Consider the following 13,557-nt stretch of genomic DNA (forward strand, 5'->3'; position numbering starts at 1 on the left):
CATTTTACTCCCTTTTTGTCGTGTAAGCAACCCCATCTGTTATTTTGGTAATAATTTACGCCTGTGTCACCACCACAATTTCCCCATAAGCACGATTAAAAGGAAAAAAAAAAGCAACGTGCAGTGGTCTGGCTTGATTTTGGGTTTTCCCTTATTTTTCACTATTTGTATAATCATTTTGGTATCTTTATTGTTTCTTCTGCAAACATTCAGCAACTCCTGAAACTTTTCATATATCCTATATACACGAAGATATCATTATATACATTTACACACACTGAATTTAAAGAAAAAATGCAAATTATGTATACTCGTATTCGTGAATCTCTCTCCTCCTCTCTCTCTGTCTCTCTCTCTCTCTCTCAGTCTCTCTCTGTATATGTATATATACATATACATTTAACTTTGTAGGGCTACATTTAACTTTGTAGGGCTAGTATGTGTGTATCACAATTCATTCATTACAGTGTCAAAGCATCAATGCAAATGAAAACTGTTGAAAAAGAATATAGGGTTTTGATATATTGTACACTTTTACACGCATTCACTGAATTTTGCCTTCACACACACACCTATAATACCATATATATATTCATAAAAATTACATTACATGTAAATATATTTACGTAGAGAGAAAAGTATATGCTTGAGGAGCGAGAAGCAGATAGAGATGAAAATAATCAGCAAAAGATTGGATAAAGAGGCAGAAATGGGATAAATTGAGGAACAAGTTGGCTTGGAATATATATTTTACGGTTTGATGCACAAAATGTTAGCACAACAATTCAGTGATTAAAACAATGCTTATGAGAAGGAAAAACCCGAAAATATCACAAATCAATTTAATCATCAACATGCCCTAATAATCTAACTCTGTCACCATTCAAACTCTTCCATGAACATGCTCTTCAGTCAAAATGACATATTGAACATATTAATACCTAAACGTATGCCGTATACATCCCCCGCGCACATACACCTTGCCAGATCGTTTGATGCTTTAAGTGCTTTATTCCGATAGAAAAAAAAATATATATATATAACCTGTTAACCTTACCACCTTTTCTCTCGTCACACCGAGTTCCGTTCAAACAGACCTGCATTTTGCGTTCCACACAGACCAACTCCCTCATTACAAAATCAATTTAGTCACAGCATTTCGCTGAATGACCTCATTACTACTAACAAACACGGACCATAGTTACCTACACCATTGAAGATAAATGGTTGCCTTGGGGTTCATCAATACATTAAAGAGTATGCGGATGTCTTTGAAGAAATTAAAAAAAAAACTTCTTTGAGCAATTATAGCTAATGTAAATTGCGGCAATGATCGCAAATATGCAGCATATAATGAGTTCCATTTATATTGTGTAATTCCTGATGATGTCACTGGAACTTAAATTGTCCTTTCTGACCCGGATGTGAGGGAGTAATGGTAGGTCAGCTTCATTAATACGACTGGGCAATTCATCCGTAGTCACCCAGCAAGTAGGCAATGGGTTAAGAATTGTGCTCATTGCTTGATCATCCACGGGCAAGAATAAATGTAAATTAATCAGAATCTAAAGTGAATTAATACAGAATCTAAAGTACACATTCATCACAAGGTGACTGCATACAGATCAAAGCACCTCAAGACACATTTTTTAATACGCGGGACCAGTAAAATAGAATGGTATGCCAGATTTGATAAAGTCGTCTTATAGACTCTCAATATTCCAAAGACGTTATAAACTTTTTCTCGTTCATAAAGACATATTTTTTTTTCTCCTGGAGGCGCACACAGTTATCAATTATTGTACCATTGTATCACATGTATTTGTCTTTTCTTTCTTCTTCTTTTGTTACTGTTAACGCTGATTTTGTTAATGTTATTGTGTTTTCTAATCTATTTGTATGAGTAGCAAAGTGCGCTTAGAAACGTCAGTATGAAGCGCCATATAAATGCAATTATTATTATTATTATTATTATAATTATATTTTCAGCTGCGTTCAATGTATGATACCTCGCTTCACTAACTTCTGCCTTCTAAAATGTCTTTTGGGTTTTTTTTTTCTGTATATGATATAGTCTAGTTAGTATTGCATTAATGTAACCATTTTAAACTGTAAATCTAGGAATCGGCCATAGGAAGACAGCAATCTATGTTGATTCCCTACATACTGAAATTTGTACTGTTGTGTTTTGTCTTTTGTTAAGATATCGTAAAGTACTTCCTTTTCTGCATTGTTCTATATTTTTTTTTCAAAGTGATCGTACCTCGCTCAGAACAGTAAAAACAGCAGACGTCGTGACCAAAGTAAATGGAATGGAAAAAGAGGGGGGGGGGGGGGTGGGTGCATGTCACATCCAGTACTGTAATGAATATCTCATCGATTTCGTTTTATGTTTGCGTAGGAGGCCAGCTATACGGATACTTTTTCCCCCTTGGATTCTGTTTCCGAGGTCCCTTAGGTTCCTAGGGACCGAGGTAATAGTCAAACAATTGGAGGGGAAAAGGAGGAAAAACGTCATGTCAGATAAACTCCAAATAGAAGGAGGAAACTTGAATGAGATCCGAAGGAAGGAACCTGAAATTCATTCGGATTCATCTTAGTATAATTTCATTCATCATCATGGTCTACGTCAGCAAAAGTTGGAGCGATGTAGAATTTGTTGGTTATAAGGCTTCTAACCGAGCTAGCTGGATAATTTGATTCTTTGTAGATGAGTCATTTTCACGGAGATTCAAACTCTCACAAATATACACCCACACGCATACACACACACAAAACACACACGAGCAAACACACACGCACACAATACAAATAGATCCCATCGAGACACATTATACGATCAAACACGTATGACCACCGCTGAAGGATGAACAAAACAAACGAAACAAGAAAATAAAAATCAGACAAAACGAAATAAAACTTAGCTAAACAAATCTAGAGATGGCATACACTTTCGCAGTAATCAAAAGCTGATTACAATATCAAAGATTCATGTTCGAAAAATGGTGCAATTATGTCTGCCAATAATGTGTAAATGATATGGACAACCTTATATATAAAATTGGTTACTGTACATTTATGACAACAAAATGAAATGCGCGCCTGTAGCGTCGTGCATCCGTATCATCACTTGACTGTTGGTACACATTCATCGTGATCATAATAGCAGACTAAATCTCTATCTTCTTGATGCCTTGCGAAGTCCATAAATTGCACTCCCTGCTGCTTACATTACGGGAGATGTTTTAATACTCCACGCACAAGCGGGAGGGAACTTGAATATTATCGTAATACGCCTGGATAAGTCCTATCATGACAGGTCTATTTCTTATTAGCGGGCGACTGCTTATGGCAGCGGGCTGAATATTTTGTTTGCAATGGCAACCCATCATCTTTAGTGACCAGTAACCATGGCAACTCGAAAGCCGCAATTGCGACTTCCGTCTCAAGATTGATGATCACGATGACGATAACTCCGCTGATTACGATAGCACGCTCCGGTGAAAATGTCATCGGTACAGCCACATGCGAAATGAAGGCACCATTTGAAGCTTGTCGCACAAATCGACTCAGTATGACGAACGGGTGGCAGGTAGAATTAATTTCGCGCATTCGTTTCACCAGGTATACTACCATTGTGACGCCTAGATATTCCGGCATGCCCTATTTCACAAGATTACGCTACTCGCCAATATAATATAGCATCCATAATTATGTATAGTTACTTTTTTCATTCTTTGATTTCCCTTCTTGTATCCCTTCATCCCGTCCTGTTTCATATCTTTCTTTCTCTCCTTCTCTCTCGATTCATTTCTTCTTCTTTTGCTTTCTCTCTTGTTCCGTTCTTTTCCTTGTCGTTTTAATAAGTGCGATGTCGATGGAAACACTTCAAAAAACAAGCGTTTTGATCGACTATTGAATCATGATTCGTGTGAGAGGAGTTGACAAGCCTTTGTAGAATGCTGTCTGTCCTTGTTAATAATATTTTTGTAGCATTGAACGTGAAATTTGAATAAAGAATTTTAAAAAGTGTGTGTACGCGTGTGCGTGTATGTGTGTGTGTGTGTGTGTGTGTGAGTGTGTGCGTGTGTATGTGTGCGAGCATAAATGGAGTAAGACATGGCAGGTGGAATATTAAAGTCGGACGTTTCGAACGCAGCTCATAACTCGGATCAATGCATCCTGATTTATTTGACATGGCTTGTATACATGGTCATCTCAACTATGTGCGCCACCCGAGCCTTTTGTTGTTGGTACAACGTTGCAGAGAGAGAGAGAGAGAGGTTTATTATGCCTCTCACAAGCCGTGTAGACGGGTAATCTAATAGCAATTGACGTTTGTAAGGGAAATTCAATCCTGGAGTAATGAGAAAGAGTCGCAACGAAGAATTCGATAAGGGGGGTCGTCTGCTGACTTCAGTTGTATCGATTGAAATTGAGCGGGGGAAAAAACAAAACAAGAAGTAGGTCATTATAAGATCCTTACTTGCCGTCTGCCTGAAAAGCTAGAATAAAAAGGTAAAGTTTTATTATTAACCTCTCGTTTTAGCTCCTTTCAATTTCTGTTTATCTGTAATAGTTTTGCAAGTATACACACAGTAAAACCAATACCTTTTTCACTATTGGCCATCTTTGATTGTACACCACACGTAAAAATTTGCTGAAGGTTCATGCAATTAGGTCTATGAATAATCTTTCATAGGTGTTATGATGCAGGTTGATGCTGTTTTGAAAAAAAAAATAAATAAAAGCCACACACACACTCACACACGTACACAGACACACATACAAAGGTAACAGTGCCATCCGCATTCCGTAGGAGGTTTTTCTACATATACCACAAGGTTTGTCTGGATCCAAGCCAACCATTTCCCAGAATAAAAGAAGGAAAAATTCAACATGCAAAAAAGCGCCCATTTTTGTTTGAGTTCATTAAACATTGCTAATTGTACAGTGTACATTCAAGATGAAGTTTTCTGTTATATGAATTATAGAAATCAAATAAAGATTATTGAAAAACAAAAGCAATATCTTTTGCATTATTGTTGTTTTTGCCTCTGTCGAGGCACGTCACACTTATAACATAATAATTTTGTAAATTCTTCGTGCCTGAAAGGGCATTACTTTAAAATGTCTACCACCACCAACACCAACAACAACAAAATACAACATACAAAGGGGTGCCCTTTTTCTTTGTTATAAGTGTCTCTTCTTTTAGGTTGTAGTTGAAAAAATAAAAACAAAATGTGTATAGTTACCACCATGTTATACATAAACGATTAAAACAGAAGAAAAAAATACTCACGCAACAACCAACCACCCCCGGCTTAAAAAACACGTTCCGCTGTATCTGTCTCCATTAGTCAGGTCGCTTAGTGAAATTACCGTTACACGGCGGATAAAAGCATCAAATTTGGCACACGGATTCTTTGTGGACTATTAAACAATATTAGAATAGGAGCCCGCTCCGGGAATTTTTAAGAAAAACACTAAAACGATCAAATTTCAAAATGGCCGACACCTAAACTGGCAAATCCCTTACTTTTCATGTCATATGGGTGATAACGATGACAATATATTACATTTTTTTTTTTGGTTTGGTTTAGAACTTTAATTTGAACGTTATGGTAGGAGCATTGTTTATATTATAGCGTAATGTAAAATCTCTTAATTGCTGGGGAAAGGGTAGGGCAAAAGTGGCGGGACTCCCCCCCCCCCCCCCCCCCTTAAAAAAGGTTGTTCGCTTGTTCTTTTGCGTGTTGTTGTTGTTCTTTTTTTTTTCGTTTTGCTCTATACACGGCAGATAAAAGCATCAAATTTGGCACACAGATTCCTTGAGGACTAGGAAACAATAGTAGAGTAGGAGCCCTCCTGGAATACACACACATAAAAAGATCAAATTCTAAAATGGCCGACACTTAAATATGGCAAACCCCTCACTTTTCATGTCATTGTATGGGTGATACGCTGATAATATATAAATATATATATTTATTTATTTTTGGTTTGGTTTATAGCCTGAATTTGTATATTACGGTAAGAGCATTGTTTATATTCTTGCGTAATGTCTCTAAACTGTTGGGGGGGGGGTATAATAGGACCCCCCCCCCCTTAAAAAATGGTTGTTCGCTTGTTCTTTTGCGTGTTTTTTTTTCCGTTTTGCTCTATACACGGCGGATAAAAACATCAAATTTGGCACACGGATTCCTTGAGGACTATTAAATAATAGTAGAGTAGGAGCCCTCCTGGAATTTGTAAGGAAAACACACACACACAATAAAAAGATCAAATTTCAAGATGACGGACACTTATGGCAAACCCCTCACTTTTCATGTTATTGCATGGGTGATACGATGACAATACATATTTCTTTTTTTGGTTTGGTTTAGAACCTGAATTTGTATAATACGGTATAGGAGTATTGTTTATATTCTTGGGTATAATGTCTCTAAACTGCTGGGGGGGGGGGGGTATAATAGGGCAAAAGTGGCGGGACCCCCCCCCCCCCCCCCTTAAGAAATGGTTGTTCGCTTGTTCTTTTGCGTGCTTTTTTCCGTTTTGCTCTACACACGGCGGATAAAAACATCAAATTTGGCGCACGGATTCCTTGAGGATCATGAAACAACAATAGAATAGGAGCCCTCTCATCTATGATTTCTGGCGTCTGGCCTGCCTTGCGAGTGTGATTGCGATATCTATTTCTGAGCTTGACAAGACATGTCAATGATGTTCTGCTTCCATTGCAATGAGATCTCCTCCAACTATTCTGGCCATTAGTAAGGTGTCATTGAGCTCTGTGATCATGTCAGGGATATTTTTTTTTATCAGCGTCGAATGTTGGCACTTTATGGAGGACATCCTCCACTCTCTGCTCCTTTCTCACAGAAGAAACATTTTTGAACATAATGCTCTGCGCTTAGTGGGCCTTTTCTGATCTTCATTTGGGTGTGAACTCTCTTCTTCTCTGCGTTCTCCAATTTAGAATTATTGAATTTCAAATGGCAAGGCTTATGCCATTGAGCTGAGTGTGGAACAAAGCTTTCAACAGTTTCTTCACTCCCCAAACAGAGTTCAACTTGGACAACATAAATGGCTGGGAACTGCTCGGCATTGGACAGGAATGACTTGTATATACAGTGTAGGCCTGTGTCTTGTCACCACCGTCTTGCCGTTGATCTATTCAAGAGACACTTTAAGGGTTCAATGGTGTCTTCTGGCAAATCACACAATGATTCCATTTAAATGCCATGATGGATCACATTCTAAAAAGCAAAGGTATTGGAATTTAATCCGCTTATTGTATAAACCTTTGGATTCCATCGCATCTGGAAAAGGACATCATACAGTTTCTTGTAAAGCGACTATGCTAATCAGTTAGTTCCTTTCGTCTAATGAAACATTCTACAAAACAAACCTCCCTCAGCCAAAGTCAGCCCACGAAACTTTAAACCATCTTTAACACAAATATAGATTATGGCCAGCATAACTATGACAAGACATCGTGTCTATCTTTCTGTCCTTATTTGGTATAATTATCAATAAAATTCCTGGTACATTGTAAAAGATAAAGCTCACCCATAATCTCAGAAGGGAAATTTTCTGTTGCCAACTGGTTGCTGAGACACGTGTCGGTGGCACAGGAAGAAAGCAGTAGCTGAATGTAGTCTAACATCCTCACCAGTGGTTTCTAAAATGTCTGTCTTTACAATGTGGCTGTTTCTGGTTTAAGTGATGACCATCCAATTTCATGGAATGACCATCCAATGACCATTCGATGACCATCCAATTTCATGGAATTTAGAGCTTGCTAGATTTATGACGGGAGTCCAAATGTTTCCATAAGAAGACAGTACAATGCACCCCCGTTATAACAAACGTCGTCGGGACCGGCAGGTTTTTTTTTTCCGTTATATCGAAATTTCGTTATAACCGAACAGTAAAGTGTAGAAAAATAGATGATAGTTTTGGGACCTGATTTCTTACTTCGTTCTAAGGGAACGAAAAATATTACCGCGTTCGTTATAACAGGAGTGCACTGTATCCACAAATAAATTTTACTGCACTGCAAAATAATTTCAGTGTAGAGTGAGTCTCAGAGTCTCAGAGCATGTGAGTAGCAGGGGCGGATCCAGGAATATCGTAAGGGGGAAGGGGCGCCTTTACAAAATTAAAGGGGGCGCATGCCCCCCACCCTCCATTTTTTTTAAATCATCTTTGTTAAAAAAAAAAAAAATAGAAAGGGGCCCGCCCGTTGCGCCCCACCTGCATGCGATCCGCCATTGAGTAGGAAAACTGTTTATTTCAAAAACTATTTTCTGTCTATTTAAACTGTATACATACATGATCGGTATATAATATGTGTATATTACATTTTGATCAGTAATTAATTCCACCAACTCCATGTTTCAAATACTTTGATGTTGATCATGGTCTCAACTTTGGGTTTATGTTTTCAGTTCCATGAAAATTAAATCAATTCACAACATATCTTAACTTATATGTTGTCATATTCCCTTAGTTACGCAAATGCGGTATGTATCTATCATGAATATAAAGAAACATTGAAATTCGGCATTTTCACCCCAAAATTCAAAAAAAAAAAATCCAAAGGGCTCCTACTCTAATATTAATGAGACGGTCCTATAGAGGATCACCTCTCCAAATTTGGTGCTTTTATCCGCCCTATAACGGTAAGCCCAAATTTTGACATTAAGCGACCTGACTACATGGACTTCTTTCCTGTTTAACCGCATAGCCATCCTCTCTACAGAGAATTTGAAGTTTACGTGACTTCTAGGAAACGAGCGAGGAAGAATGACACCGTTGTTATTCCCTTTTCTCTCTCTCATGCCCATTTCAGTTCAAGAAAACACCCATGTCCACGGTTTGGCATTTTGGGTTACAGCTCGTTATTCCGAAGGTTCGTTATTCCGAAGGCTCTTCAGTCCGAAGATTCCTTATTCCGAAGGTTCGTTTTTCCGAATTTCATTTTCGGATGAACAAATCTTCGGAATGACGAACCTTCGGAATAACGCCACAAATGTTTGGATTAACGAACCCTTTTTCGTTTTCGGATTAACGAACTTCTAGGTATAGGGAATTTGTGTGTTTCGGATTAACGAACCTTCGGAATGACGAACCTTCGGAATATCGAACCTTCGGAATAACGAACAGCACCCGGCATTTTGCATATAGCTATCACAGTCGTTCGGTCACAAAACTCATAAAGTCAACATGATATACCTTTGGCAAGAGATGGTTATTCGAGTATAAAAAGAAAGCCACTGCACAGAAAAAAAATCGTGCAAAAATTCTTTGTGATTATATGATAAAGAGAAGAAATATATAGGGATGTGCATTTTGAATTATGCATACTATTACAGCACACACCGGTTATCAAATGAAATCAGCTTTATAATTTGTGATATTGATGTGTTGTTGGTTTTTTTTTTTTTCATCTCTCTTTATGATCTATTTCCTGTGCAATTGTCTAACGATTATACCGGTTTTTGCATGCAAACATCCTCCATAACATGTTATTGCATTATTATTATGGCACGCATTTTATTTGTGTTAACTGAGTAGACACTTGATGTTATTTTGTAATGCAACTTATTATCGGTTTGGATTTTGTTGAATCTTTTATCTTGATTGTGTGACAAAGCAAAATTTCCTTCTCATGTTTTTAGATAGCAATTTGACCAATTAATAAAGAAGTGAATGAATAAATAAATAAAGAAAGAAAGAAAGAAATAAAGAAAGATTAGTGATTTGAATAAAGTTAAAGGACTTGAATATGTGATATTCATGATACATGCCCTGCGCCATCGATTAACACACGCAGGAGTGAAAACAAAGGAACGATGAGAAAGGCAGATGTAATGTTGTAGGAAGAGAAAGTGTGAGGGAGAGAGAACAGATGATATATGTTTATTCAATCTTATCATAGACAGAGAGAGAGAGAGAGAGAGAGAGTGTGTGTGTGTGTGTGTGTGTGGGTGGTGGGGGTGTGGGTGTTTTGTGACTCTTTATTTAAACTTACTACATTTTATTCATCGTCAACGTGTCTTTTAAATCTATATATCCCGGGATAGAAAAAAAAATCCTCATAAACCATAACCTTTTCAGTGTATTAGTGGTCATATAATGGAGCACATATATTTACCAAAAAAGCTTCAAAATAGTGTAGAATAATATCTATTTGAATAATATGTCGGATATTATCATCGTGATTTGAAGTTGAGTCGACTAGTTGTTTGCGCTGTGCGAAGGGGGGGGGGGGGATAAGGATAATCCTGACCACATCGTGAACAAAGGCATGCAAGGTGCAATGCAAAATAGCTCAGGGAAGGGGAAAATAACCAGGGGAGAGCTGTGCGGTCAATGTTGGCTACAGAGAGACACGGTTTTATTATACACGGTGGATAAATGATTATGTACAGTGCAGCGGTACAGAGGTATACAATGATACACATGCATACAGATACACAGGTATGTACGGTCGTGGTACAAAAGCTCGCAATGGTAAAAAGTTATAATACCATTACACGAATACATGGTGTTACACAGTGACACGTACACCGTAGACACAGTGGCACTCAGAAACACACCGTGGTATCAAAGTGACACAGACGAATAAGTATTTTAAACGTTATCAAATTAAATCATAAATAGTCCGAAACGATTAGCCAGCAACCGTGGATATCAAATGCGACATTTATTTGTTTTGCTGTTGTTATTGTTGGTGTTGTTGCTGACCCTAATGAATACTGTGAAATCAAGGACATAAGTACATCAATAACAATTTATACTGACGTCGGTACGTCCGGTCAATTACGTCCGATTTTCATTAGTACCAGCTGAGCCGCGCAGTTATTTAGATAAGCTTGACCTGAAAAATGAATTTGTTCGGCTACGTGACATTGTCTCTTAGGATCTGATTTCTTGTCCTTTTTTCGGGGGGGGGGGGGGGGCATTCCCTTGGAAAAATATGTGAATAGGAAGATCTGCCATATCAGTTGTCTCGAGTATCACCGGAAGTTGGAAGCATCACGCCGTTACAGTTTGGCTAGCAATCTTTTATTAGGGGTGTTTTGTAAGTGCGAACGTTCCGCCTGTTTGTATTATGTCTGTATCGACGTCTGTGCGCGTCGGAGATGCCAACCTCGTTACAGCATTACTGTTTTCTGAATGCTGAAGAGGCGTATTCCTGGTGGAGAACAGTGTATTTTCCTCTCTTATGGCAACCCCCCCCCCCCAAAAAAAAAAAAACAACAACAACAACAACAAACAAACAAACAAAACAGTACAACATAAACTGCAAAAAGTCCGGTGTTAAATATGAAACACCGAGCTGGTGTTAAATTTTCGGTGCTCATTCATGGTGTTAGATTAACACCTCCGGGTGTCATTTCAAAATTAAAAATTGTTTTTTGAATAGTTTCTTAGTTACTGCACTTCTTGTTAATTTTGAACATCAACAAGACGATAAAGAATTTTCCGATAAAGCACTTGATTTTTGAAAAAAATCTGTAAATACATTTACACCACAGTAACACCAGTTGGTGTGGTCCCCTATTGAATCTGGACGGGTGTTATACCATTGAAATTAACACCACCAATATCAAATCAACACCATGCGGTGTCATTATTGAATTAACTCTTGCGCAGTGTCAAAAATATCACCAGCCACAGTGTCAAATTAACACCACGAAGTGCCAGGCGAACGCTTTTTAACACCGTCACAATACATTTTCTACATCTGTGGGTGTGGTCCTCTATTGAAGTTTGATCGGTGTTTGATTTAACACCATGGTGTTAAATATAACACCGATGTTTTTACAGTGTACTTTAAAATAATAATAAGTTTTGTGCGCGCTTGTATTTGTCATTCCGCGGGTTCCATTTTGTGATTGTAGATGGGTTTGCCGATGTTCGGTGTCTATAAGTCGGTCATGCCGCTTTAATATCGAGTTGGTTATACTTGTGCAGTATAGACATACGCGAAACAGCGTTTTGGAATTGGTATATCATCAATTTGTTTAATCCTACGTTGTTCGTATAAAGATTAGAGGAACTTAATCCTCTGAGTAACAGCACCGGTAGATCGTCTCTTACCTCACGGGATGATAAAAGTGTAATTTCAGTGTTTTCCAGTCATTACCTTTTTTTTAAACATCATATGAGGAATTCTCTTTTCTTCTGTCCTTTCATGCTCATCTTTTTCTCCTTTGATTATCATACTCATTTTTTTTTCTTTCTACATCCCTTTTCTACACACAGAAGAAAAAAAATGCACTTGGGAAAGAAACATCTGTTCTAGTTGAGATGATGACTAGCAATTGTTTTGCATTCACCATACCGTGCAAAATCAAAAGAACAATATCTATACGAAACGGCTCCATGACAGTTGATCCTGCGACAATTATTGCTCTCATGAAATATCTGCACGCTTCGCCAAACACAAATTCTACCCACTTACAAAACCCTAACCCTAATGCAAATTCTTACATGAAAGTAAACCTACAACCCTATCAAAACCTTAACCCTAAGCCTAAGTCCTTGGAGACAGATAGACAGGAGCAACTGTCGCAGGAGCAAATGTCGCGTAGACAGTTTTTCCCAAACATGCTGTTTCGATGCGATATTATGATACTCACCTGCCAGCCAACAGCATGGCTATTTGCTTGTCAGTTCTGGTCTTGTTCTCTAGAGCGTACCGGCCCGTAGCGTCCAGCTCATAGATCTCACCATCACACTCCAACACTTTCTTGAACTCCTTTTTTGTTATGTTGAAGGGTTTGAAGTGAGTCTCGTACACCTTCTCGATCTCGTCTTCAAAGGTTATAGGATACACGAGATAAATGAGGTACGCCAGGTGGAGCATGTTGAGGAAAAGGCAGGCCATGTTCCAGCCGAACGCGTCGGGCCAGCAGAGCACCGGAGCGGCCCAGAGGACGTGGCAAAACCCGCCAATGACCAACGTCGAACGTAGCCATAGCGCTTGGGCCAGGCCGACGTTGGGCGGGACCAGGAACCCGACGGCGATCACAAACGAGCCCAGCTGATAAATCGAATGTTGCGCCATCAGCGCCTCGCTGCAGCCGCCAGCGCCAATGGGTTCCCCTCCTTGGTCCGACATATTGTTCTGCATGTTTTATCGCGCTGGTTGTTGGAGTATAAGGCCTCTTGCTCGAGCGGTTGAAAGAAATTCACAGACATTCACACCAACTCTTCGTGATGTCATAAAAGGAGAAGACATATACGCACACGACTGGAGTCTCAATAGACCATGGTGCTGGAAGACGTAGACTCTTTAACATCATCCTGTGTGATTAAATAAGAATATAAAATACAAATTAACAATCAAAGAACGATGCATGAAAAAGTCTCCCCCATAATACATTTTTTTTTTCTAATGACGTTCCTCTCCAAGTGCCAGTTACCTTTGATGAGTAGGGCCTATATTAAAGGCACACAGACAACTATACACGTATGTACACATTCGATTCAGATCTGGACGTGAAGTAAATGATATATAATATAATATATATATAT

The 13,557-nt window shown here is 38.5% G+C and overlaps 1 protein-coding gene across 1 annotated transcript in view; it reads right to left on the bottom strand.

Annotated features, from left to right (window-relative positions):
- The window catches only part of LOC140242902 (popeye domain-containing protein 3-like), a 28,125-nt gene extending 14,838 nt beyond the window's left edge, over positions 1 to 13,287 (bottom strand). Inside the window, exon 1 of the mRNA XM_072322649.1 lies at positions 12,660 to 13,287. Within this exon, the coding sequence (XP_072178750.1) occupies positions 12,660 to 13,153 (494 nt within the window). The 5' untranslated portion in view covers positions 13,154 to 13,287. The remainder of the gene's footprint in view (positions 1 to 12,659) is intronic.
- Positions 13,288 to 13,557: the final 270 nt, after the last annotated feature.

This window comes from Diadema setosum, chromosome 19 (assembly GCF_964275005.1).
Source record: "Diadema setosum chromosome 19, eeDiaSeto1, whole genome shotgun sequence".
NCBI classification, from domain to species: Eukaryota; Metazoa; Echinodermata; class Echinoidea; order Diadematoida; family Diadematidae; genus Diadema; species Diadema setosum.